This window comes from Gallus gallus, chromosome 14, assembly GCF_016699485.2.
Source record: "Gallus gallus isolate bGalGal1 chromosome 14, bGalGal1.mat.broiler.GRCg7b, whole genome shotgun sequence".
Lineage (NCBI taxonomy): Eukaryota > Metazoa > Chordata > Aves > Galliformes > Phasianidae > Gallus > Gallus gallus.
The window spans coordinates 13,266,714-13,293,974 of NC_052545.1; the positions used below are offsets into that span (position 1 = coordinate 13,266,714).

General features: G+C 57.2%; 1 protein-coding gene across 1 annotated transcript; it reads right to left on the reverse strand.

The window, feature by feature from the left end:
- Positions 1 to 427: 427 nt before the first annotated feature.
- PPL (periplakin) lies at positions 428 to 21,532 on the reverse strand. The gene is made up of 22 exons (XM_414712.7): positions 21,420 to 21,532; positions 15,499 to 15,598; positions 15,136 to 15,290; positions 14,650 to 14,770; positions 14,177 to 14,302; positions 13,889 to 13,930; positions 13,647 to 13,808; positions 12,944 to 13,051; positions 12,628 to 12,723; positions 11,264 to 11,386; positions 10,413 to 10,559; positions 9,883 to 10,034; positions 9,503 to 9,600; positions 8,783 to 8,940; positions 7,852 to 8,030; positions 7,562 to 7,700; positions 7,076 to 7,269; positions 6,315 to 6,465; positions 5,945 to 6,028; positions 5,403 to 5,519; positions 4,646 to 4,738; positions 428 to 4,013 (listed from the first exon to the last, which is right to left on the reverse strand). The coding sequence occupies exons 1-22, from the start codon at positions 21,479 to 21,481 to the stop codon at positions 1,329 to 1,331; spliced, it is 5,292 nt and encodes a 1,763-aa protein (XP_414712.4). The 5' UTR covers positions 21,482 to 21,532; the 3' UTR covers positions 428 to 1,328.
- Positions 21,533 to 27,261: the final 5,729 nt, after the last annotated feature.

Below are 27,261 nucleotides of genomic sequence, written 5' to 3' on the forward strand. Positions count from 1 at the left end.
CACTGCTCTGTCTGCAGCTTTTTCTGCATCAGTTGGTGACATAATGTGAAATGTGAAACCCCCAGGATAGTGGGGTTCAAATTTTGATTGTCTGCGTGCCTAGAATCTGGTAGGGAGAGATGGGGGGGGGGGGGAGGGAAGGCACCTTGCCCTGGTAAAGCAGAAATGGGGGTAAAGGAAACGATTCATTGTGCCCCAGAAGTCTCTGGTACCATCCCAGCATGAATCCCTCTCTTCCTGTAGCTGCAGTCTCATTTGATGGTGCAGTTCCCTCCCATCTAATGTTGCTAATTAGTCCCAGCTGATGCTGGGTCTGGTCAAAGGAACAGCCCTATTTATTAGTTTATTATTTATTATTGACTCTGAACTGGCATCTTGCTGTAAAGCCAAGCATCACCGTAAGCAATAAAGGAAAACAAACCTCTGATTGGAACCACTGCATCTTTTTATTTCATACTATAAATAGAATTCCCCTCTATTTCCCATTCCCGTACACAAGTAAGTGAGACGTGTAGCTGCATGTAACTCTATTGGATAAGATACCAGCATAAATGGCTCTCAACCACGAGGTAAGCTAACCGTGTTCTGAAGGCACTCTGCGTTTGGTTACAGTTGCATGCTTTACACCAGCATCCTGTGCTCGGCACTGCTGCCGGCTCTTCACGTACTTCTTGGTGAACTCTATGGTATAGGAATGCTCCTCCTGGATCTAGGGCTGACACCATCAAATTGCTGTGCTTCGTTTCGCTCTTGCCCAGCAGCATCAGCACGCCGGTGAGCAAAAAGGCCAGCTGTTAATGTGATGATACCAAGGTGAGTTGCACATCACGCCTTCTGCTTTCAGAGCCGGTTTTCTCCGAGGATAATCCCATCATTTGGTTGCCCACAGTCAAACTGTGTGGCTTACCAACATGGAGCTGACGTACCCAGCTCTCACTGGTCAGCCCAGAATCATTTTGACCTTCAGTCTCTCAACATCTGCTTTTTTTTTTTCCCTGACTTTGCGGCTATATGTTGAAGAAACTGCAGGTTTGGCTGAGTCTTTTGGACTTCAGGTACTTCACTTGTTTTCGGCTTGTCATCTTGTTTGTTGAGTGGTTGGGTAGGGCTGTAGAGGGAGAGGAGGTTTAGTTGTAGCCTTGACAAAGGTGTTTCCCACTACTGGCGGTGCTTTCCCGCAGCGTATGACAGCAAGCAGTGCGGCTTCATAGCGCGGCTGGACAGAGGCTCTAGCATTTCGGAAGATGCAAAGGAGGGCGAGGATTTGCAGTGATCTGGTAGTCTTAACAAGTGGTGCAGCTCTGACTTGCTGCCTTTAAGAGAAGGTTCTAAAGCGGAGCGAGCACTGGGTAATTACTTCCAGACACCAAGACCGCCAGCTCCTGGATTGACATCTGCTTGTTGAGGTAACTGTTGTACTGGGCCGTGCTCAGCCTGCCGCTCTTCAGGGCATCTTCGATGGAGAACTCTCTGCCTGATTTCCTGTCGAGGATCACGGACGATTCCCCATTGGGCCCCTTGATTGAGATCTCTTCCCAGTCGCATTCCTGACTCTTCAGCTTGACGAAGAGGCTCCATTCGATGAGGCCGAGCACGTGAGCTTCCTCTGGAGACATCTCCTTGCCTGTGTCCGGATCGATGACCACGATGGAGCGCCTCAGGTGGTTCTCTCTTTGCTCCCTCTTGATGGCCACCGTCTTGAGGCGGTTCTGGAGCTGTTCTATCTCTGCGTCTTTTTCTCTAGATAGCTGCTTCAGATCATCTAACTCTCTTTCCAGAGCTTGGAATCTGGAGTCGAGGTTTGGTCCGCTGTCCATGTGGGTCATGTTTCTCAAATCCCGAGCTTCTGTTGCTGTGAGTTCAATCTCTGACTGCAGCCTCCTTGTTTCCATCAGCAGGTTCTGCTTTTCAAGGTGTAATTTGTGGTTTTCCTCTCTTAGTAAGTCTAGTTCCTTCGATGACTTCGAGTTGTTGAATTCCACCTCGGACAGCCTGGTTTCAAGCCTATTGATATCTGCATCTAGCTCCCTCTTACGTCTGCTCTCCTCCTCCAGGTTGCTCTTCAACTTCTGAATCTCATACTCCGTATCTCCTTTGTCCACTTGGACGCTCTCTGAAAAGACAACTTTCTCTTTGACCTCCATTTTCTCCAACGAAAGGAGCTTCTTTCTCAAGGCTTCCAGTTCAGTTTGCAAGACTTGTCTCCGGTGTTTTTCTTCTTCCAGCTCCAGCTTGAGGAGGGAGTGCTCCTTCTCTTGCTGGGGATCTTGCTGGAGGATCACTTTCTGTTTCACTGTTACTCGTTCTGTCGTTTCCCTCTCCTGCTCTTCCAACTCGTTCAACCTAATCCTCAGCCTCTGCACTTCCAGTTCCGCCTCTCTGCGGGCCTGTCTCTCCTTCTCCAGTTCTTCCAGTTGTCGCTCCAGCTCAGACCGCCTCCTCTGCAGCTTGCGCAGTTCTTCACGGAGGGAATCAATCTGTTTCAGCTCACTCTCAATGCTCTGCGAGAAGGAGTTCACTTCAGCTTTCAAGGCGGGATCTTGCTCGTACTTCACTACTTCCTGCTGGACCACTTTCTCCTTCACCTGGGAAAGTTCCTCCTCCTTCTGTCTTACTTTCTCCTCTTGGAGGAGCCGCTCCCTCTCCAGGTCAACGTGCTTCATTTGTTCCTCTGCCAGCTGCACTCTCAGAGATTCCACCTCCTCTCTTGTCTTCGGGTCTTCCCGGAACTGCAGAATTTCTTGAACAACTTCCTTCATGTGCACTTGAGGTTTGGTATCTTTCAAAGCTTGTATCTCTTGTTTCAGCTGGTAGATCTCAAGGTCAGCTCTTTCAATTGCTGCCGTCCTCTCTATGATTTCCTCGCGGAGCCGCTGTAGCTCCTTTTCGGTTTCTGGATCATTCTTGTACTTAATGACCTCTTTAATGACCTCTTTGACTTCTACCAGCGGCTCTCTGTTCCGCAGAGCAGCCAGTTCATTCTGACAGCTCTTCAGCTGTTCGTCACCACCCCGGTATCTCCTTTCCTGCTCTACCAGCTCCAACCGAAGGTTGGCGACTTCGTTTTCAGCCTTAGGATCCGGCCGCACGATCTCCCTCACCTTCTCCTGGACAACCACCTTGGCATTCTCTTCCTCCAGCAGCTGGATCTTCCTGAGCAGCTCTGCCTTCTCCCGCTCATTGGAACGCCCCTTGGATTTCTCATCCTCGTACTGGCGCCGGAGCTCATTCACCTCCCTCTCGATGGCCACGTCTTTCTCCACCTTTAACACCTCCTTGACAGTAATCTTGCCCTCAGCAATGGCCCGTTCCTTCTCGAGACGTTTGAGCTTCTCCTGGAGGAAGCTGAGCTCTTCCTCGTGTTTCTGCCTCAGAGCACTCTCCCTCTGCTTGCTCTCTTGCAACATCCGGAACTCCATCTCCAGCTGGGGATCGTTCTGCAGCTTCAGCACCTCTTTCTCTGTTACCTTCTCCTGCTCTTTGTTCTTCTCGCTGGACAGCACAGCGATTTGCTGGCGTAAAAGAATAACCTCGTTTTCCCTGGTTCCTTCCTGCCTCCTGAGCTCTTCCAATTCTTCTTTGAGCCTCAAGATTTCTTCAGCTTGAGCCTTATCCTGCTCAATGCGCAGCACCTCTTTCACTATATACTCCTGCCCTCCTTCCTTCTTCTCGTGCTCCAAAACACGCAGCCTGATCTTAAGGGCCTCCAGCTCATCCTGCAGCACCTGGTTCTTGCGCTGCTCTTCCGCCAGGCTTTGCTGCAGTTTGTGGAAGCTCTCCTCCAGCTGCGGGTCCGGCACTTTCTTCACCAGTTCCTTCTTAACTACGGTTTCCTGGGGCTTCTGGTTTTGTAGGTGGACAATGTTGTTCTTGATGGCTTGGATCTCGGCTTCTAGCTGTTGCCGACGCTGAGTCTCATCCTCAAGCTCTTTCTTCAACTTCCAGACTTCTTCCACAGGCCTTACAGATTTTTTGGTCTGGATGAAGTCTTGCGTCACCTGAGCCTCTGGCTGCTGTTGTTGAAGAAGAGTGTGTAGTTAAGCACCAATAAGCTCATTCGGTTATTTTATTTTCCACTCACTCCTGTGACAGTACTACAGGAGGATGCTGATCTGGGTTAATGGAGGCTGCCTATTGCAAACACTCAACAGGGTGGATTTGCAGATGGGTGTTTCTTGAACTGCTCTGTGGATTCCTGGCCTGGAAATCGCTCTCAGTGATACCCGTTGCTGTCCCAACAAAGCTTTAAGCTCTGAGAGATGTACATTCTGGTATGGGCTAGGCATAAAGTGTTAGAAATAACACAGAGCTTCCAAGGATGAGTGGGAACTGGAAAATGTGGAGAGCTTCTGCCTGATCCCAGGCAGAGCACTTCATTGAGGTGTCTGCTGACTGGGTTTAGGGGCATGAAACGCTAGCTAGATTCATTTTCACTTCAGCTTGTAATGGCAAAGGCACATGTGTGTGTGATTCTTGTGAATATTCTCACAGAATCATGCTGCCACAGCCTGTTGCAGCTGTGTCAAGCTGCCTGCCTGCAGCACGCAGAGATCTAAGCCAAGACCTCGAGCTCGCAGTGAGCTGACCCTCAGGAGCCACACGGCACAGCCAAGCCCTGAGCCTCTGTGTGTGGGGGATGTCTTACCTGCCGCAGGAGGCTCTGAGCAAATTCCAGGTTCTGCAGCCTCTGCCTATTCACAGCATTCACTTCGGTGAACTTGGCTGCCAGAACGGCTTCCTAGGAGACAACAAAGTGTTCAGCAAAGGTGGTGGGACCAGGGATGTTTGGTCACAAAACTTTGCTGAACAGAAGCAGTGCCCTTGAGAAGTAACCCTGGGTGCTTTGCCTTCCTATAAGAGCAAGCAGACTGGCTTCAAGGCACAGAGAGTGGGTTTGGGGCATGTGTAATCTCACCCCCTTAAACTGGATCCTTCCTACTCAAGACTTGCAAAAAGAGATACAACTGAGGCAGAGCCGTGTGGGCGCTTTGCCTGCCTCAATATGCAGGATGAGTTTGAGGATGGAAGCAAACAGATCCTGTGCAAACAAGTGGCTGGTGGCCTGCTCTCTCCATAAGCACTTCAACAAGGACGCTGTCTATAGCAGTGAAATGTCTTAATTTGAAAGTCTCGTGAGAAGAAATGTTCTCAGGATTTCGGTTTGTATTTTCTTTCCCTTGTGATGGTGCTAACTCCAGCGTTTCCCCTCCCTCTTTCTGGCCATCTGAGCCCCAAGAACGGGTGTCTTCAGAATGATGGCCATCCTTCCTTATTCTTCTGCCCTCCCTTGAAGCCCGCTCTGGGGTTGAGGCTGCTGACCATGAAATGCTTGTTTGCATAATCCCCGTTGGTCCCACAGGCTGTGAGCTGCTTTAGCTCTCTGTAGGGCACTGCTTGCTTACCTCCTCTTTCACTTTTGCGGCTGGAGATTGCAGCCTGGGCTTCTTGCTCATGTACCCATTGCGTCCATTCTCAAGGTCGAGGATGGACCGTAGCTTCTCAGCTTCCAGCTCGTAGTCCTGTGGGAAGAAGTTCCCAGGAGGAAGGGGTGAGATCCCTGGATCACCCTACCAGGCTCCAAAGCTCTCTTGATGTCTTTCCTTGGCCATGTTTTGGGCAAGTTGCTGAGGCCGGTGGGACCTGTGGGTCACCCTGCAGGCTCTTGGGCAGGTTCTGCCTGTCCTACAGCCCTATCAGCATACTGACCACAGCAGTATGCCCAGACTTGCCAGTCACCTCACCAGTACTGGCTGTGGAGTGGAAACCTCCTTTCCCAAGCAGGAAATCCTGGCTAATGGCCATGTGATGTCCATGTTGGAACAGACATCACCTGGGTTCAGCTCCTCAGCTGTTTGAGCAAGGGCACTAGGCTTCCTAAGCCTTCAATAGACATCTCTCAGTAGGATGTGAAGTGTTCTCCTGCTGGAAGAATTGCAGCCCTTACCTTTACTGCCTGCTGGTACTGCTGAGCTGTGGCAGAGACCTTTTGCACCTCCTGTTCTTTGCTTGCGATGTCACCAAGGAGCGCCTGGGACAAACAAAGATGCAGTCAAAGGGAATGCAGAAACCCAAAGACTTCATTCACCCTTTGGGAGGGTTGCCACTGAAGTTACGACACTGAGAACTGCAACCTCGTAGCACTGCCCTGCTATTTACAAACATATTACAAGTAAGAGTGTGGGACCCCGTAGTGTATAAGTAAAGCTGCTAAGCCTGTATGGTTTCCCATTTTATGTGCAGGAGCCATTTAACTCCATTAACGATCTCCTTTCCCCCTCCCCCCTGAGCAGCCCAGGGCTCTCAGAAAGAATTACCGCTTGGTTCTTCAGCTTCACTTCCACCTGCTGGATGTTGTCTGTCTCCTGCGGCTCGTAGTTGGGTATGTTGCAAAGGAACTGGTTGATTTTGTCATAGTTTGTGCGGTAGTTGGAATAGGCACTCTTTGCTTTCTGCAGGGTCCGTGTTCTGTAGGGGAAATGGACTCAATGTCAATGCATTCTCAATTGTTGTCTTCTGCAAACACCTCTTTGTTGGTCCCTGCTTCCCCTCCCCAGTTCCCCAAAGGCATGGAGTTGAGCTGGAGTTGTTCTCCGTCCCCCTCCCTGCAGGTACTGCTCTGCAGGAATCAGTGCCACGTGGCTGGTATGAAAGCAAGTGGAAATCGCGGGAGAAATGAGTCACAGGGAAACTTCAGGAAGAACGTGGAGGATGCTGAATGCTGGGTGTAAGCCTGTAGTGGGATAAGAAGGCACAAGACGTGCTGTGATCCAGGCAGAGGCAGATGTGGGTGGATGACAGCTCATACACTCTTATCTCACCTACTGCAGGTGCAGTCACTCTTGCCAAAGTCCCCATCTGTAGCAAGCACACTTAATCCCAGAGGCTGCCCAGACCTACCCAGCCAGCACGTGTCAGGAACATCTAAAGCTTCCTCTTTGGCACTGCCTGGAAGCCATTCTGCAACTGCCCATTCCTAGACAGCATTATGTCTCTTCTGCTTTCAGAGCGGTTCCTGCCCTACTGTAAATATCCCAGGCTGGTTCAGTTCCAGCCAGGTGCTGTCCTACGGCCTCACCTGTGGTCAATTTGCTTGCTGAGGTTGTTGAAGCGCTGGTTGAGCTTGTAGAGCTCGGCTTCCTGCCGCTCAATGTCAGGGCAGTGCTCCTGGAACTTGCTGGCCAGGGTGTTGGAGCAGGTCTTGGTCCTCAGCAAGTTCTGCTCCGCCTCATTGAGCAAGAACCTTTTGGATTGGAGCTCAGAGCCCATGGCCTGTGGAAAAAGGGAAGAGAGATTCTTCAGGGCTGCACACGTGCCAGGCTTTTGTCACTGGTTCCCATTTACTGCACTGGTGTTGCTGAGGACTGGCTGAGTTCTGGAGAAAAGCAAGCTGGAGCTGAACTGAAAGTGGGCACAGTTAATGTGGGGTCCCAGCTGGGGCAGTCATCCCTTTACCACCAATTCACGTTTGGGGCTTGGGCAGCAACTGCCACAGCTCTTGGGAAGCAATTCTGCGTGTGAAACACGTCAGTAGGGTAGGAAACTGGCTGCAGGGAACACTCACCAGCAGCTCTTCTTTCTTACGGTCTATCACCCGCAAGTCCTCCGGCACGGTGTCGTCTGTGACCAGTTTGTTCTCATATGAGGACAGCAGATCTCGGCCTTGCTGGAGGCTCTTCTCGAGGTGCGTGGCCACCTCAACTCTGTATGGATGCGAGGGGAAGGGTGTTGAATCACAGAACCGTTAAGGTTAGAAAAGGTCTCTAAGGTCATCAAGTCCAACCATCAACCCATCAGCACCAAGCCTGTCTGCTGCAGGACCCAACCTTCTGCTGGGCTTAAGCCATGACTTACTTCTCCTGGGCAGCACTGAGCAGCTGAACCACGCGGTCGTACTTCTTGTTGGTGTTCTCCACCTTGTTCTTCACCAACGTGGCACTGCCAGTGTTGGGCACGGACTCAATGAAGGCCTCACAGTCCTGGATCTTCCTCACTTTCTCTGGTTCGATGCGACGCACTTCATTGGTTATGTTCTGCGGTAGGAAAAAACCTTTGTAGCAACTGAACCTTGTGGCTATGGGGAAAAAAAACAGCTGTCCTGTGGCTGCCTGGTGCAAGAGGGCAGGGTAGGGCTGAGGTGTGTGCTTGGTGGCAGATGCCTGTCAGCCCTAGAGGGAACAAGAGGATGTTTTCTCCATCCAGGCTCGTATCCAGCTCTGTTGGAGCAGGCTAGGTAGCCCTCAGCAAGAAGCTCTGGCTGGGGAGGGACTGGTTCACAGCAGCTCCAGCTCTGTTGGAAACGTGCTGAGCTCATCTGGACCACTGGGCTCTGCAGCCTGAAGGCTCACTTCTCGCCTGGACATCAAAGTGCTGCAGACAGCTGGAGCAATTTGCTCTCACTTGTGGTGGCACTCAGATTTTGACACAGCCCTCGGCGGGTAATGTAGCCAGGAGGTGGATTGCCTCCTGGAATGAGGGAGGTTTGTGGCACGGAGCCTGAATTAATTAGGGGTCAGAAGGAGAGGAAGGGGGCGGAGGAGAGGAAGGCAGCACTGGAGCCTAGTAGAGCAGATGCTGAGTTGTGCACAAGGAGAAGTTGTGCCTTGGACTGCAAGTGTTGGTATTTTTGTTTGGTCGCTACATGGTGGTGGCACTGCTCCATGCCCTCACGCTCCTGGGAGCACCCAGCACATCAAGAACCACACTGAAGACCCCCTGGGAGGATCCCAGCCTTGGGAGCAAGGTCCCTCTGTGGCACAATGTGCCTACTCCTATGGCCCCATACCTTCAGGTCCTTGGAGCGCTCGGTGCTGTCCTGCACAGCCCGGCTCTGCTCCAGTGGTGGACGGAGGTTAGCTGTTATTGCTTTCTCCAACTTGTCCAGGTCACTGTGCACTTTCTCCAGCCCTGCCAGAAGCTGGCGGCCCTGAACTGATGCAGCATCTGGGGAAAGAGAAGGGAGCATGTTAGAGCCAGTTCGGTCCCACCACTGAGCACAAAACCCACATCCTCCTCCGCTCTCTGCCTGCTGTAACCACAACCTGCTTGCTCCAGCACTGCGCCCCAGGACTCTTAGGAGACAAGAAGCTGTCAGTGATGTCCCCTCACCGCAACAAAGCAGCGGCCCAACACTTTGGCCACCAGCAAGAGCTAAAGGCAGCGTGTCTCAGACAATGGTGTGTCCCCAAGGGCAGTGGTGGTGTCCCCATCCATGCAGATGTTTGAGATGTGGCACCAGGGGATGTGATTTGGTGATGGGACTTTGTAGGTCAGGCTGATGGTTGGACTTGGTGATCTCAAAAACCTTAGCCAACCTGGACCATTCCATGAATTTATGGTTCCAAGTGGTGTTTGTGCTCCCATGTTCCACCATTATCTCCTGGGTGAGAGGACAGGAGTGGGGCAGGATTGCATGGTTGTTGGTGGAGGGGACAAAGCAGAGACACCCCTGAGTTCAAGGCACCATTACAGTGTAGGGCAAAGGGCTGCCCTGGCAGAGCTGTACCTCCAATGCTGTCAGCCTTCAGCCCCTCGTAGCGCTGCTGGAGGACGTTCTTGCAGTTGGAGGTCTTCTCCTTCACAGCCACGTAGCTATCAGCAATCCTGCAGAAGGGACAGCATGGGGACAAGGTAAGAGCTGCCCCTCCAGCACTCATCTGGGCTGTGACAGTGGGGAGAAGCCCAGCTGGGGGGGTTCTCTGCACCCTCATCCATGCTCATAAGTGGGCAGTCTTCACCTGTGGGGTGCAGCAGGAGAGGTGCTTCATCCTGCGAGTGCTTCCCAGCAGGGTGGGAGCACTCCCTGCACTTAAAGATCTCCAGAGGTGGGGACCCGGGTTGGAGGGGTGACATTGGGAGGGTCCAGAGCTGTGGTACTGCACTTACTGGTCTGCCAGTGCTATTGCCTCTGCATCTGGAGGGGGGATCATGAAGCAGACACCCGGGGCACTGATGGCACCTCCAGCACCGTCCATCACTTCCCAGATGTCTCCACTGTTCTTCTGCAGGGTGTAGTGCGCTCCTCGGGTTATCTGGCCCTGGGGATGGGAACCAACAGCAGCAGCAGGTCAGGCTGTGCCCCTCGCACTCATGGGGTCACTCCCCACGGTCCCCAGCCATCTCTCTGCTGGCAGTAAGTGCACCAGGGGCAGGGAGGAGGGGCAGGGAGGAGGTGGGACCTGCCGTGGGTCCCTTGGTGGAGGCTGAGGCTGAGTCAGCCCACCCGGGTGGCACTTGGTGTGGCTGTCACCTTACTACCCCCAGCTCAGCGTGGCGCTGCGACACAGCATCACGGAGGGTGTGCAACAAGCACCAAGGCTGCAGGGCCATTGGAGGCTGTGCTTTGCCCATCACGCTCACCCTGTCCCCGGTGCAGGTGACACCTCTGTCCCTTCCATTCACCCTGGGGCCATTACCTGCTCGCCCTCATACTCGCACAGAGCCTCCACAGGGATGGGCTGTGGTGGTGGCAGCCGGCGGTACCGCAGGGGCAGGATGTGCTGGCTGCGCTCCTGCAGCGACTGCACCACGGCATCGTACTTCTCCAGGGCCTTCTCTTGGTCCTAGCATGGGGGAATGAGCAAAGAAACGTGGGAAGGAGGGAGAAGTGATGCGTTCCTGTGCCCCCATAGCTGGGAAGAGCTTCTATTGACTGGCAGAGCCCTCAGCTTCCTTTGCTTGTGCTACAGGGGATGGCTTTTGGGTCCTGCCCTGCAGCCACTGGGATCATGTACTGAGTGCTCCTACAGCCAGGCTGAGGAAGGGGTCGCTGTGCCTGGTGCGTGGTCCATGGAGCGTGGTGCTGGGATAACCCTGTTCCCAGCAATTAGCTCTAATGAGCACCTTACAAAGCTCTGAGTGGGTTGCTCTATTTGTGTCCGTGCAGGTGGGTATCCTGCAACGGTCACTGGGGTGGGAGGAGAGGGGCACCCATGGGGCAGAGCTATCACTGCACTAAGCAGTGCTGCATCATGCTCGACCCACAGCCAGGCCCCAGCACAGCTCGTTCCACCGCCTCCTCCGGCAGCAGGTCTAATTATGCTCCTACCCTCTATGAGCACCAGCTCAATGGGAGAACAAATAAAAACCAGCTCGGTGAGCAATTACGTTGCTGTGGGAGAGGCAATCCCTAGCTCAAGGCAGAGGAAGGAGCCAAGTGAAGGGAGGCAGCAGCATGGCCAGCGAGCAGGGCAGGGTGCCCATCCCCATGGGGGCTGCACCGTGGAGGTGCTCCGGATCCCATAGTCCTCCATCTGCCAGTACTCACATCCAGCTCCCTGAGGAGCGACTCCAGCTGGTATCTGTCCTTGAACTCTGGGCTGTATTTTTGGTCCAGGTCCGTATCGACTTTCTTCAAGAGCTGCTGGGCGTCCTTTGCGTCTTTCTGAAACTGCAGAAAGGCAGAATCTCTCACGAGGGGGATCCTTGCAGCAGGGACAGCCCCCGCCAGGTGCCATGGGCGAGACACATAGAGGAGGATGAGGAATTGCTATTTGCAAGAGAGCAGGGTCGGGGAAAGCCGGCTGGGGGAGAAAGAAGGAGGCAGCTCATCGCATGCTTTTCTCCTGCAGGGTGGTTCAATCCACGTTTCCCAGCCCTCCCCACCTTTAATTGGGGTTTCACGTGGGCAGCATCACGCCACGAGCTCCTCCCTGCTGCTGCCAACGAGGAGGAGGAGGCGCAGCTCGGCCTTTCCCCACGCAAGCCGCCCCACGGGGCAGTGATTTGGGCAGGTATCACGGAGGCACTGAGGGGCTGGGCACCCTGCTTTCCCCTTGGCAGGAGCCTCATCACGTCTTCAACACGCCCAGGCTGTGGGAGAGGAATCCGGCCCGACCTGCTCCCTGCACAGCCTCCCAGGCTGCCAGATGCAATTTATCAGGCAGACATCTGTCTGCAGCGCTCAGCTGGGCTGTGCAGCTCCGTTCAGCTCCATGCAGGCTCCATGCAGCCAGCACAGCACTGCAGGTGCGGCTTTTCCCACTCACAGCTGTGCTGCTTCGGTGGGAAGCTTCCATTGCGTGATGTGAGGCTCCCCCAGGGGCTCCTCTGGGGGATGAGGTGGTAAATAGGTGGCAGAGAGGTGGCAGGAGCCTCTGTGAGTCCCAGTAGAGTAGGGTCATCCGCTGTGTGTGAGGGTGCTGACACCAAGCAGTGGTGCTGCTGCATGGAGCAGGTGATTTTTAGGGACACGCAAATGATCTGAGGGATGGAACCCCTCTCCTACGGGACAGGCTGAGAGCTGGGGCTGTGCAGCACGGAGAGGAGAAGGCTGCAGGGAGAGCTGAGAGAGGCCCTTTGGTATCTAAAGGGGGGGGGGGGGGGGGGCTCTAGGAAAGAGGGGGACAGAGTCTTTAGCAGGGATTGCTGTGACAGGACAAGGGGAAATGGTTTCAAACTAAAACAGGGGAGTTTAGATTAGAAGTTCATTACAGTATGGGCAGTAAGGCACTGCACAGGCTGCCCAGAGGGGCAGTGATGCCCCATCCCTGCAGATCCCCAAGGTGAGGCTGGGAGGGCTCTGAGCACCGATGGAGCTGTGGGTGTCCCCGTTCATTGCAGGGGTGGGACCAGGTGGCCTTTAAGGGTCCCAGTCTCAGTTCCTAAGGCCCAGCCCCAACAGCCTGGTACCTTGTGGAAGTCCTCCATGAACTTGAGGTGGCTCTCCTCGCAGATCAGGAAGTTGAGGTACTCCTTCCAGTCGGCGTGGACCGCCTCGATGTGTGCCTGTAATGCAGTGCTGTGTCAATGCCTGGGGGGGTGGCAGCCCCGTGGGCTGAGCCTAAGCTGGCCCCAACCTGCAGCACCCATCCTGAGCGGTGCCCAAAGCGGGGCTGGGAGATGGGGAAGGGCTGTAGGTTCAGCCCTAAGCAGAGGAAGCTGAGGGGCAGCCTCATGGCGGCTGCAGCTCCCCGTGGAGGGGGACGAGCACAGCTCCGGTGCTCACCTCAATGGCATTCTTCCCAGGATGGTTCTGGGCCAGCAGCTGGTCTCCATCTGCGTGCAGCTTGTTGATGGCCTCCTCCTTCTCCTCCAGCTTCCGGTGGATGAAGTTCTAGATGGAGAGAAGCAAGCTGCTGACCCCCAGGCAAACAGAAGGGGACACCCAAAGCGCTGTGCTCCCCCACCGTGGCTTTCGTTTTCCCTTCCCTTGCAGATGTTGCTGAAGATGGGATTCTTGCCAAGCTAACGCTGAGATAAGTTAGCGAGGAGAGCCAGCAACCTGCCAGCTTTCCTCTTGGCTTTATTTCTGGCAGGAGGTAAGGTTGTTCAGCCTGGAGAAGGCTCCGGGACACCTTAGAGGAGCCTTCCAGTGCCTGAGGGAAAGCTGGGGAGGGACCATTTACCAGCAAGCGTAGTAACACGGCAAGGGGGAGCAGTTTTTAACTAAGAGGAGGAGATTTAATCAGTTTGGAAGCAATTCTTCACTCAAAGGGTGGCACTGCTGCCCAGTGGGTGCCCCATCCCTGGAGGTGCCCTGCTCTATGAGAGGTGTCCCTGCCCACAGCGGGTCGGAACCATCGGACCGTAAGTTCCCTGCCAAGCCCAAACCATTCTGTGGTCCCGAGGTTAATGATCCCATCCTATCACCTGTAGACCTCCAAGTGCTTCGTGATGGGAAACTGAGGCAGAAGGGAGCGCGCACCCACCTCGTACTGGCGGCGCCGGCTGGGGTAGTCCAGGTTGTGGTCGCTCCAGTCGTAGTGCGTGCGGTCCTTTGCCTGCTGATCCAGCCAGTAGAGCTTGTTGGTGCAGCGCTGCATGTAGTCCTGCAGCGAGTTCAGGTCCTGCTGCCGCTGCTGAGAGCTGGCCTGGCAGGGAGACAGGCAGAGCTCAGCCCCGCGCCCCTCTCCCTGCCCCAGCCCAGCCATGCACCCCACGGGTCTCCTACCAGCAGCTTCTGGTACTTGGCTTGGAGGTCACTCGTGTATTCCTGGGAATGGGAGAAGAAAGGCGGTTGTGGGGAGGTGTTTGCAGAGAGGGGATGTTTGGATGGGGCTGAATAGGGCTTTTGTGGGGTTGGCTTCCTCGTGAAGCTGGAGGTGATGGAGGATGCTCAGCTCCAAGGCTAGCCGTGGGTCTGGGCACCCACCCAGCCCAGGCCAGGCCTGGGAGCTGCTTGCATTCCCTCTGGGCACGATGTCTCTATTCTAGCGGGATATGGGGCAAGAGAGCTGACCTTGTTGCCTTCCTTGGTGATGTGTGGGCCGATGGCCATGACCTCATTGTGGAAGATGTTGTGCTCTTCTACTTGGCTGTTGACCAGCGGCAGGTCGGTCCCAAAGCCCTTGCCACACAACGCATCCTACAGCACATGAGATACGGGGTCAGCGGCAGGAGAATGGGATGCAGCAGCCGGGATCTGGGTGGCTCCTCTTGGCCACTGGAGCTGTTAGTGAGAACCCAGCAGCACGTAGCAGGAGGATGAGAACCAAGGGGCACACGTTGGAGCAGAATTGGCAGCTGGGTGTCAGGGGAAGCTTTCGCACTGTTAGGGCAGCACATAGAGAAGGGGGAGAGCGTGGTCTCCACCCTTGGATGCAGAGCAGCAGAGGTTTGCCCAGGCTCACCCAGCAGCCTCTCCTCTCTCAGCCCAGGTGTCCCCAGTGGGGCACAGCCCCCAGGCAGCAGCACTGCTGTCCCCCTCAGTACCTGTTTCTCCTCGATCACTGTGCACCAGTTGACCTGGGGCTCGATGTGCTGCAGGGGGAAGTTGTAGATCTGGTCATGTTTCACACGTAGGTTTGCCACTCGCTCCTTCAGCTGCCGGATGCTGCGGGAAGGGAAGGATGAGGTGGGATGCAGGACGTGGGAGCAGAGCAGCCCGGCCATTAGCAACAGCTGCAGTTGCCCCCTCCCAGCCCCCTTGTGATGCACAGACTGCCTTCAAGGACCTCAGCCATGCCACCGGGACAGGTGGCTGCACTGAGCAATGAGCTGAGCAGCAGAGGGCAGAGGCTGCCACGCACCAAGGCTGCTCTGCACATCCTCTAGCTCAGGGCAGGGGGCAGATATTGCCCCACAATGCTTTATATGGGGCTGCTGGTGGGTGAGATGCTCAATATGTGCCTGTGGGTTGTGCATAGAGGGCTCTGAGCTGAACCCATGGAGAACGCCATCCCCTCCCACGGTACTCACTCCTCAGTGATCATATCCCCCTGGGGGTGCTTCATGTGCCTGGCAACGGCTGCATCCCCATCCAGCACATAGAGCAGCTTGTCCGATTCCGTCAGCTTCTGAGCTGTCAGCTCCTTGTACTGTGCTAGCTGGCATGCCTTGATCTTGTGCAAGTCCTGGGCGGGTAGAGAGCAGGGAGAAATGATCACAAAGGGCAATGAAACGGCATCCATGCTGGCGTGCCTCGGGGTGGGAGCCACATGAGGTCCTCCCTCTGCACCGCTCCCGTGCAGCAGCGATGGGCAGGCTGGCCAGAGGACAACGTGGTCCCCATTCCCACCCCCGGGGAGCCCTGGCACGCACGGGGCCACAGCTCATACTCACATTCTGCATTCGGGAGTCAGTCTCCACGATGTTCTTCTCCACTTGGTCGGCATTTTTCTGCAGGCGCTCGATGAGCTCGGTCAGCTCTTTGCTGGAGATGCTGGGGAGGGAGAAGAGGGAGAGGAGCTCATCACGCTGCAGGTGCCCATGCAGAGGGGCCACGTCCCATGGGGCTCCTTTCGGCACGCCGTGGCCCCACCACGTGGCTGGGGGCCAGCTGAGCCCGCCAGGCCTTGCAGCTGTGTGTGACTCACTGCTGCCTTTCTAACACTTTCCAAAACACGTGGCTGTGCTGCCAGCATGGGGGTGGTGGCCGGGGATTCTCAATGGGAGCGATGCCACGACTGAGCCCTGGGCGCAGGGCAGGAGGGCTGCTCACAGCCTGACACAGAGCACCCTGCCTCCCTCTGGAGATACCAGCTCTGCAGGGAGGCGTGCGCCTTTTAGGGCGAATAAAAGGCAGTGGGATGGTGCACGCTGCATCTGTGCCTGTGCGCTCTGGCTTCTGCCAGGCAGGATCCCTCCGTCCCTTCTCTATGTGCTCAGGGTGCAAGCCTCTCTGCTGGCTTTGCGCAGGGCTGGCCGTCTGCTTTGCTTCGCATCAGCAAGGAATTGAGTGGGGTCAGCCAAATGTTCCCAGCAGGGAACGGCTGAGCTGCAGCCAACACTTCTATTAATGCCCAGAACACCCCGTGCCACGGCTTCTGCATTGCCAGGGTTAGTTTAAACATTTCATCTTCTCTATCACTTTGGCTGCAGTGTGCTGATGGGATGCGTGGCTCTGGCCAGCCCTGCTCCCCATGGGCACAGCTCAGGGCTGCATCGCCCCCCAGCACCAACACCACCACGCTCCCACATGCTCCGTGCTCCCAAATGCTTGCAGAGTCCAGAGCTGGTCCTGCCATGAGGGCTGAACCTTGGCTCACTCTAATCCCAATCATTTACCGAGTGGAGATAACGAGCCTTAATGATCTCATCACGTGGATGCAGAATTAATTGTTATACTGAGCGTGGAAAGGCTGATCCCCGTTAGAGCTGCTGCTCACTGTGCCCCGCATCTTCTGCAACAACCTGTGGACAACGGTCCAAGCAGGAGCAGCACTATTTGGTGAGTTGCAGCATCCTGGCTGCAACGGGGAAATCACAGCAGTGCCCTAATGGAGATGTGGGCATCCTGGTGAGGGGGTGCAGAGAGTGGGAATGGCAGCCGGTACCACCTGGAGCAATGTAGGGCCCTCAGGGTTGGGCTGCTTGGGGCTCCCAGTGCAGTGCTGGGGAAGAGAAGCTCAGCCCGTTGGGTCTGGCCAAGCTCCTGGCACCGGTGCTGAGTTGTGGGACAGGTCCCCATCTGTCACACGTGTCATCTCTTTCAATAGGACAAAAAGCTCTGGGCTCATCGCTCCCCACCCCAAGCCCTGCCCCATACACAGGCAGCAGATCCCGCTTCCCCGAGAGGTTCCAGCACAGCAGGGCAGGCTTTGCACTGAGTTTTCTTTATATAGATGCTGTGTCACCAGCTGGGCACGGAGCGGGGTGGCGGCTGTGTCCATCAGTGATCTGCAGGGCTGAGCATCCCGCTGCCCTGCCTGCCTGCCCCATGCTGGCAGTGGGGCTGCGTGCTGCCCGGCCACATCCCGGATCTGCAGCACGGATGGAAATGGCAGCCCAAAAGACAGAAGAAGTTCGGAGCTTTTTGAGTTCTGGTTTTGACTGTGATGTAGGAGCTTCCAGATTGCACAGGGGAAACGGAGTTCAGCCTGGGATCCACAGCGATGCTGCATTTCAGACGGAGCTTTCCAAGGTGATCTCTTTGCTTGCTCGAGGGAATCTGCACCAGCAAAGCCCGTCTCTGTGTGGCATCAGGACCCAGAGAGCAGGCAGTGCTGCCAGCCCCTGCCAGGAGCATCCCTGCATGGGTCTGCCCGTTATTCTGTGCCAAAGAGGTTTGCCCAACCTTCCAGAAGTCGCCACTCAAATACACAGGGGCAGCGTTTGAATCAGACTGGGAGGGAGGAGGAAAGGCAGAGGGGCTCCAGAGCACCTGCTGGCAGCAAGGAAACACACTGGTGGGATGCAGGCATCGCTCTGCTGCCAGAGAGTGTGGAGGGAGATGTCTGATGCTGGCACAGCTGGGGCTCCAGGGTGGGAAACACAGCCAACTCCTGCATAAGGACCCAAGTGCTCGGGGCACGGCCATAGCAAGGAGCCTGCAGAGGGAAGGGTGAGGCAAAGCCCAGATAGAGAGGGCTTTGTTTGAAAATGGGAGGAAAAAGGAAAAAAAAATAATAATAAAAAAACCTGGAAAAAAAAACCCAAACAAACCAGGCTTTGCCATTGCTGAAGAACTCCAACATTTCCAAGGAGTTTTCTGAGCACGAAGGAAAAAGTGATAATGTTCGTGACAAGCTGGGTTTGACAATGGCTCTGTTTCTGTTCTGGAGTGGAGGACCGGGGCCGATTCCAGCACGTGGGGAGGGTTTGCTCCGGGTTTTCCCAGCTGGGGAGCAGGGAGGAGGCAACTGCTCCGTGCATGACCGGTTGTTGCTCAAAGCTTTGGAGCCGCTCTCTGCTCTTCAGGGAGAGGAGATGCTTTTGCCCTGGCTCACCGCGCTTGGGAGAGCTCCAGCTTTGCTGAGAGCTGAGAGCTGGCAGCGGCCGCTCGGGCGTTCCCCAGAAGAGCCCCGAGATGCTGCAGGGCACGTGAGCATCCACGGCGGGAGGGCACCCCCTCTTCCCAGCTTTTCAGACTGATGTGGGGATGCTGAAGAGATGGCGTCAAAGAGAACTGAGCTCCAAACCAACCTTCTGCCTGAGCCCCCCCAGCCAGGCAGCACCTCCAGCCTGGCAGACCCCCCCCCTCCTTGTTGTGCCCCCACGGTGCACCCGCTCAGCCCTCTGACTTGTGCCATAGTTTGCACCTTGCAACGATGTGACCCCTCTGTTTTCTCCTCTCTTCCTATCAGCCCATGTCTCTGCTGATAACACTCCCTGCAGCAAACGCCCCAGAGGTGTGGGTGTGTGGGACGAGGGCAGGACAGCCCCTGGGACCTCTCCAAATGTCCTCTGTTTCAAACGAGGAGGAGATTTCACCCACACCCCTAAAACGAGGGAGTGCTCACACAGAGCAGAGCACGACAAGCCCTGTGGACAGCTGTGAACAGCACCTTGCTACCAGGTGCCGTTCTGCATCCCCGCTCCCCTGGGAAGCTGCAACCACCCTATGCACAGCGCTCCCTCCTCAGTGCCTCCGTGCCATATAACAGCGCTGCTGGTGTGGGATGGGGGCAGAGCAGAGGGCCGGGCTGCAGGTAGCATACCTGCCATTTGGGGAAGGCCAAAATCTGGCTCCGAAGTCTCTCAACACGCATTGGGGCATAGCTGGCCAGCAGGCTGCCAGGCTCAGCCCGCCTTGTTTCAGTTGTGTTTATCTTCCCCTGTATTAATGGTGATATGTTATTGTAATGTGCATGGAAATTAAAGCGAAAATAGGGCAGGCGATGGCGAGGCTCGCTGTGCTATAAATACAGAGCAGCGCCCTGACTCACCGGTTGTCTATTCAGTCCTGCTGACTCCAGCCCTGCAAAACAGCCTCTGGAAATGGGTGCCAGCCCCACAGCCAGGTCCCCCCCACCCTCGAGCCTCCAGTTCCGGTCCCAAAGGTTGGGCCAGGCAGCGGGTGTGGGGTCTCTGGGGGTGGGGACCCCCTTTGGGGACACCCCTGAGCCTCCAGGGCCATCCCCCCCATGGGTCGTCTCCCACAGTCACTCCTCCTGGGTCAGACTGATCTGCGTTGTTCGCCTCCCGAGCTCCTTTTGTAAGGTAGAGAAACCCACCTCCTGGTTTTGGGGTGTGGGAAAGGGAGCGGGGGAGGATCTGGGATGTTCCCCTATATGACACGGCTACTCTGCCTTCCTGGGATGTGGAACCTCTGGTACCGCTGTGTGGTTGGCACTGGGCTCTTCTTAAAAATAAATCTAGTAAGATAAACATACACATGCTGCACCCCCAGCAATGCCTCTCCTGGCACACCCAGCCCTGGCAGCTGGGCTGGAGCTTTCTCAAGGCTCCCACGGCCGGTGTGCCCTCGTCCCTGCCCTCTTTTTGGAGAGATGGAGAGGGGATAGGGGCATTCCTACAAAATGGGCCCTATACACTCGTGCACCAGGAAGGCAAAGTCATGGAGCACTGCCTGCAAGTGGAAGTGCCAGACGATGGGTGCTCAGAGCTGGGTGGCAGGGGTGTTCTCCACGAGCAACGGGTGCTGCTGAGGCTGGCGCATCAAGGTCCTGCCGTGCCATGTGCACTCCGAATCCTCTTCAGGGTTTAACACGGGGACAGGGGGAGCTGCTCCTGGCTGGGCTGTGACCCACTGCAGGACATGACCTGCTGCTCCACAGGCGGCCTGGGCAGCGATCTCCTCCCTCCCCAACACTCCTGGGCACAGCTCCAGCACAACCTCGCGCTCGCCAAACCAGCACTGGGTTGGTGCCATGCCACCGTGCTGCTGCCAAGCCTCGGTCACCGCGGCACCCTGGCACCACTGCGCACCCTCACCACGGCATCGCCGCCTCTCCAAAGCGCAGCACGAAGGCTGCAGGAGCTCCCACCGCGTTCAGACCCCCATTCCTGCTTAGAGCCCGGTGCTGGGCTGATGTTAGCAGCGCTGCTCGGTCCCTCCCGTGCTGGCTGGGAGCCTGGCACTGCCCGGAGCGCAGGACGGGGCGGCTGCCTGCTGTCTCCCACTGCCTTCTCCCATGAGTGGTTCGACCGGTCGGGCGCCGGCGTCCCCATCCAGATGGCAGGGAAGTTTCCCCACAGTGGGAGTGTTCCCTGCGCTCACAGCTGTTTGTAAACTCCAACGCAGGAACGAACAAATTGGGGCTAATGGGCACAGCCCCCCTCCTGGCTGCGTCTGAAGCAGGAAGGGGTGTGTGTGTGAGGGGGAGCAGCACTGTGGCCCTGGCACAATACAGCCTAAAAATAAGGGATCAGCCCGGCTTGCAGCCTCCACAGTGCTGTGGCCCCACAACAGGGTGTTGGCACCTTCCTTTGGCAATGGGACTGCTGGGAATGGGGCTGCTGGGGGCCACAGGGCCACCCCATCTCCTCCTGCCAGCCCTCCTGAGGGCAAGGGGTGCCTGGCCCCAAAGAGGGGGAGCCCAGCAGCACCTGAGTGCCCGCCACACTCCCGGACTGAGGCAGCAGCATCCCCTCCTGGGATCTCCTCCTAAACACAGAGGCCAACAAGGATGAACCCTTCTAAACCGACCCCAACACTCAGCACGTTGGGGATACATCCCCTCTGCCCACGGCAGGCAGTGAATCCCACAGCCCAGAGCGTGGCCGTGCCTTCTCGGAGGGGAATTCCCCATTGATTTCCATTTTAACTGCGTCTGTCTGATGGGCACCTCCACTGCTGCTCTTGTTTTATAACCAAGACAGCCGAAGCACGCTCTCACACCAATAGGGTTGAGGAAAAAAGAAAGAGAAGAGAGGGGATAATCGATCCTTAGAAAACACTAACAAAGCCTGAAGACTTTTCTGGTCCAACTTCTGCCCTGGGATCTCACCTGGCACACACCGGGACGGTGAAGGCAGCTGCCCACAGCGCCGCGGAAGGGACGGTCGCGTCCGGCCAAGGAATGCCATGCCGTGCCCTGGGGATGGCACCGGGGGGTGCTCACACCTGGGGGTGCCGGCACTTCGGGACGCCCAAACCTTGTGCTGAGGGAATGTGGCTGCGTCTGCAGACGCTGCCACCCCAACCCGGGGGTGCTTTACGCCGTTGGGGTGCCCGCATCCTGGGGTGCTCGCAGATGGGGCGGCCCCACAAGCCGCAGCACCGGCTGGGGTGGGACCACCGGCAGAAGCCAGCCGGGGCCGGGGGGCTGAGCTCTCGGGACCGCTGCGGAGGCACTCACCTCTTCTTCTGCGCCGAGGGGCTGTACTTCCCTTTGTTGCGCTTCCTGAAGAGCGAGTGCATCGCGTCCCCGGCCGCCGCCCGCTCTCCTCCTGCTCTTCCCCCGCTGCCGCCGGGAGCCCTCTGAGCCGGGAACGGCGGCGGCGGGGCCGGGCCCAGGGAGGGAGGCGGGGACGGGGCTGCGGCTGCTTCTGCCCTCCCGGGGAGCGGGGCCGGGGCTGGGAGGGGAAGGGAGGAGCCCGGAGGGGGTTCCCCTCTGCTCCTGTGCTGCTGCGGGGTGAGGGGATGGGGATCGCAGCCCACCCCGTGCGGTAGGGCAGGGGAACGTCCCGTAGACCTGGGGCACAGAGCCCCATCCGTGGCCGTGGGCACCTCCAGGGATGGGCACCCACAGCTCCGCGCCTCGCCGCCCTCTGGGTGAAGGATTTCCTCCTCACGTCCAACCTAAACCTCCCCTCTCTTAGTTTTAAACCGTTCCCCCTTGTCCTGTCGCTGCACCCCCTGACACGGAGCCCCTTCCCATTTTACTGTACCTTTAGGCGCTGGGAGATTGCTGGAGGGCCCCCCTGGAGCCTCCCCCCCCCGGGCTCAACGCCTGCAGCTCTCAGCTCTTCCTATAGCAGAGATTGTCCCCCTCTGCTCTGCCCTCGGGAGCCCCCACCTGCAGTGCTGCATCCAGGCCTGGGGCCCAGCACGGGAAGGATGGGATCAGGGGCCAGAGGAGGGCATGGGGATGCTCAGAGGTTGGAGCACTTCTGCTACGGAGACAGGCTGAGGAGCCGGGGGTGTGCAGCCTGGAGAAGAGAAGGCTCCGGACAGACCTCACTGTGGCCATTCAGTACTAAAAGGAGTTTATGAACAGTAAGGGAGCAACTTTTTACATGGTCTTATACTGATAGGACAAGGAGGAATGGCTTTAAAGTAAAAGAGGGGAAATTTTGGTCAGATGTTAGGGGGAGATTCTTCACCCAGAGGGCAGTGAGGCGCTGGCACTGCTGCCCAGAGCTGGGGGTGCCCATCTCTGGTGGTGCCCATGGCCATGGATGGAGCCCTGGGCAGCTGAGCTGCTGCCTGATCTGTCAGTCAGTAACCCTGCCCAGGGTTGGAACTGGATGTTCTCTGAGATTCCTTCCAACCAGTGCCATTGTACAATTCTTTGACCCTTGTGGCATCCTCCAGCCCTCCACGTCCCTGCGCTGCACGCAGTGCTGCAGATGGGGGCTCAGGGAGTGGAGCAGAGGGGACCATCCCCTCCCTGCCCTGCTGGCCACGCTGCTTTGGGTGGCCCAGGTCACCACACTGCCTGCTTATACCTCCAACCCAGTCCTTCTGCAAAGGGCTGCTCATCACCTAGTTTGTATCTGCGCTTTGGGTTGTCCATCCCACGTGTTCCCTTGCACTTGGCCATGTCGAACCCTATGAAGTTCCTACATGCTCAACGCTCCACCCCAATCAGGTCCCTCTGGAAACATCCCTTCCCTCCTGTGTTTGACTGTACCGTGCAGCCTGGTGCCATCTATAAACCCACTGATTGGGAAGTCCCCCAAGAGCTGCAACCCAGGCAGAGCAGGGAGCAGCCAAAGTGCCCCTGCTTCCCTCTCCACTGCAGAGCATCGCCACGTGCTGCCGTTTATAGGGATGCTGACCCCAGGGTGCCCGCTGGCCCTGGGCATATCCTTCCCATACTGATGCCAGGCTGTTCCCACACAGCAGGCAGGAAGGCAGTGGGCCGTCTGCCCCCAGCCCTCTATCACCTAAGAGGTTTTGCTCACCCACCCGCGGGCGCACAGCAGTCAGCAATTAGGAGCGGCTCTGGCATTTTTATCCCGGGATTTTGTGCCCATATGGGATTAAAGGCCTGAATACGTGATCGTAGCTTCCCCACCAGCCCCAAATCCTCTGCTGATTTTCTTTCTGGGGGCACGTCAGTGCATGCCGTGACCTATTGATCCTGATCCCCCGCTTGCGTCGCACCGCTCTGTGGGGCCACTTGCTCCCCGCAGAGGGGAAGGCTCAGAGCCTCCATCCGTCCTGCAGAGCACAACGGGACCCAGGTGGGACCAGCATCACCCAGCTGGGCAGCAGGTGCCAGCGGAGGCAGCACAAGGCAAGTGTACGTGTGTGGGGCTGAGGCGCAGTGGGGGACCGGGGCACAATGGGGGGCCGGGAGGGTGATCCCCAAAGCCATGGGACGTGGGCTTTGCTGGGCTGCAGGGCCCTGTGATGAGTGCGTGGGGTCTCTGCGGGCAGGCACAGCGGGGACACTGCTGGCTGAGCGTGGGTCATGCCGCTTCACGTCCTTCCCCCTCTTCAGCATTCACCAGGTACCGCCAATGCCCCCACAGCTCATCCAAAGGCTTGGGCCACCTCTGTGCCTGCCCCTGTATCCCCTATCGCCTGCCCTGCTCCATTCCAAGCTGAAGGGTGGGAGGGGGAAGAGAGGAGGGCAAGACCTGGTTGAGCTCCTACTGTGTAACCACGTGAAGCTCCGCATGCCTCTGTTTGCTCTAGGAGCTCTCGTGCTTTCATACTCCTGCTATCTTGCAGCAGCGCATTCCTGGGCACGCAGGGAGTGGTCTCTCCCAGCTCTGCCAGCCACAAACCCCGCCATACTCAGCACAGCGAGGGGTTTCCGTGCAGCTGCCTTTGCCCACTGGAGGGTTTTTACACGGCAGCTCCTTGCAGCTCCGCAGCCTTAATCCCCCTAATCTCCCCGCATCTCTCCCGTGGCTCATTTTGGTGCGCGGATGCTTTTGAAAGCCACAGAATTGCAGCTGCTCACTGAAACGTGGGGCGGCGAGACGCCTCTCTGCAGTGGGAAGCTGAGGTTTGTGCCGACTGCCCGGCTGTTCTCCCTGCTTGTCGGCTTGGGATCAGAGGTGCTGTACAAAGCACGGCTTTGGGTCACGCTGTGCCATGGGGACAGGCTCCCAGCCCCACTCCATGCCCGCACGGCTGAGCTGCACATGAGTGCTGTGGTCTGGGGGTGCCAGCAGCCCTAGCACTCAGTTTTTGGTCCCTTGGAGCAAGTTCTGCCCATGGGGATGCACGGAGCATAATCCCTCAGGCCTGGAATGCCCCCGTGCCCACTGATTGCAGGGTCCGGCTTGCCTCCAAGCTGTGCTGGATGCAGCACGGGATGCCCACAGCACGGCACATCCCACATTGAGGTTTCCTCCCTCCGAGCTGTGTTCACCCATCAAAACAGGGCTTTTATTTTTCAAATGATCCCTTCTGCAGCTTTGCCCGTGCAGCGGCTCCCACTGCCTGCCCAGCTACCTGCAGCAGCAGGTGGGACAAAACCGGAGCTGATGTCAAAGCTGGGGGACAGGGGATCTGTGCTAAACGCTCAGGTGCTGCTCTGCTCCTGCGGGTCAAAAGGCAGAAAGAGGAAAATGCACCAAAATGCCAGCATTGTGGAGCTGATGCTGGGGATGGGGCTCCGTCCCCGTGGTGCTGGAGCGCCCATGGAGCCCCTCCATGGAGGCAGCAGCCCAGTGGAGGCAGCGATGTGGCAATATTGACTTAACCGGGGTGAGCAGCTCTTGAGCCACCGCTGCGGGAGGGGAGAGGGAGCAGAGCACGTTTTATGCAACATGATTGCATTTTCTTGGCAAGCCCTTCTCCGGAGCTGCTCCCACGCCCAGCCGAGCCCTCACTGCTCCACCCTGCACCGTGCCCAGCACAGGCAGCCTGGGGTGTGGGGCGGGTGCTGGCCCCCCAAAATGGGGCTCGGTGTAGACATGGACAGGGAGCTCCTGGGTGCTGCTGTCTGGTCCTCTGCTGGCAGCTTAAGTGCCACCGAGTCCCACTGCATCCCACTATGTGCCAAAGTATCCACTGCATCCCATCCCTTCAGTCTCATCCCACCCCATCCCACCTCATCCCATCCCATCCCGTCCCATCCTATCCATCCCATTCCACCCCATCCCATCCCATCCACCCCATCTCATCCTACCTCACCCCATCCCACTCAATTTCAACACGTTCCACCCCACCCCACTTTCCTACGCAACCACTTCCTGGGGTAATTCAGGGAGGTTTTGGGTTTCAGTGGATCACTGTCAGCAAGGAAACGTGACGGCAGTGCTTTACCCCATGCACCTTTTGGGTCAGCATGGCCCCAGCACATCCCACAGCAAATGGGCATTTCTGGGACCCACTCCCCCCACGGAGATGCTCAGCCCCAGGAACTGCCAAGCGCTGTTTCCCCATGCAGAGCTTTCTCTGAGGCTGAAGGGTTTCTCTCTGAGTGGGATAGGTGCGGGCCAAAAAAATTTGGAAGTATCTTCCAAAAGCTGAGACACTCAGTGGAACAAAACAAACAGATCAGTCCAGCCCAAAGCCTGTTGACTTTCGAGGTGGAAATGTTGACAGCTGTGCTCGGAGCCGCTTGTGTGGGTTTGGGGCTGCAGGGAGTTTCCGTGCAGGGTTGCAGGGCATGGGGACATCTCAGCAGTGCTGCTTCCTCCTGCAGCCCCCACCCGGGCAGGAATGCAGCCCGGCCCGTTCTCATCAGGCCCCGAAACCTCAGCCCCATTGGAGGTGGCTTTTGCTCTGAAATCACCCCGTGGCCCATCTGCTCCATCCGCAATGGGGCTCAAGGCTGCGGTGCCGGAGAAATGAGCGCAGGGATTTGTCCACCTGCAAGAAGCAAAGGAAACACAGCAAGTGCTCTGCTCTGGAGCCAAGCCGTGCTCCTGTCCCAGCAGCGTGGGGGGTGGAGGGGGTGGGAAGTGGCTTTTCTGCTGCCTGGTTTGAGTCAAAGTGTCACTACGAGAGTTAAATATTGAACAAACATGGATCAAAACTGAGCGCTATCGGCCAAGAAAAACAAAGCAGTGTGTGCGGCTGCAGCTCTGACTCATTTGGTTTGGAAATGAAGCAGGGAGGAAATTAAATTCGGCTCTTCCTCACCCTCTCGGTACGGAGCAGGGGATACACGTTGTCACCTGGGGTGGTGGCAGTTACAGTGACAGGCACTGAGTGGCCACTGAGGGGGGTCCAGGGGCGTCCGTGCTGGGCTCGCCATGGGGAGACCAGGGGGATGGTGGCGTCCCTTCTGCATGGGGTCACAGCCCTGGATCTGGGGCCGAGTGCTCAGGAGATGCTGAAAGGTCATGCAGCTCCCGGCCTGTGATGTAAAGGCAGTGAATTTCCGGGGTGTCGTGTTTGCATCTGCATAAATATGTGCACGGGGTTCACCCGGAGCAGCTGCCTCCGATGGGCGAGGGAGATAATGTGCAGCTTCCGCCACCGAGGATGGGGCAGGGCAGGGTAGCACCCTGCAGCTCCCCGGCACCGTATGGGGGTCCATGCATGGAATGGAGCCCTGGGGCACCCCCTGGGCTCTCTGTGCAGAGGGAGGTGGAAGTGCTGCCCAAGGACACCGTCTGCCTTGTGATCCAGAGCAGAACCTCGCTGTCCTCGAAGTCCCCACTCGGTGTCACCCATCCCAGGGTGGTGACACCGCCCTTAGCAATCCCAATGGGTGAGTCGGGGAGAGCAGCCCAGCCCCGAACAGCCACGGCACCCCCACACTATGAGTGCTTTCAGCAAACCCTGCTACCATCGCCCCTCCCAGCTGTAGGAACCTGTCCTGGGGAGCACACCCAGCACTGCCCGGCCCCGAATTGCACCAGCCCTGGGAGCGGCTGCTGCACGGGGCTGGGGAGGTTGGGGACCTTGGGATGCCCCGGTGGTGACGTGGCTGTCCCATGGCTGGAAGGTGCCCGGTGCCCCCTGTGCTGCTCTGTCAGGTTGGTGCCCATCTGCCTGCCCTCTGCGTGCTGTGCTGTGCTAGGCTCAGATCAAAGCCCAGCGTGGCTGTATGGCAGCACGGG

Coding starts and splice junctions, on each gene's coding strand:
- PPL (XM_414712.7), bottom strand. CDS start 21,481: ATGCACTCGCTCTTCAGGAAGCGCAACAAAGGGAAGTACAGCCCCTCG. Junction 10,560..11,263: donor CGCTCCTCAGGGAGCTGGAT/GTGAGTACTGGC, acceptor CCCCCATGCTAG/GACCAAGAGAAGGCCCTGGA. Junction 6,466..7,075: donor AGCAAGCAAATTGACCACAG/GTGAGGCCGTAG, acceptor TTTCCCCTACAG/AACACGGACCCTGCAGAAAG.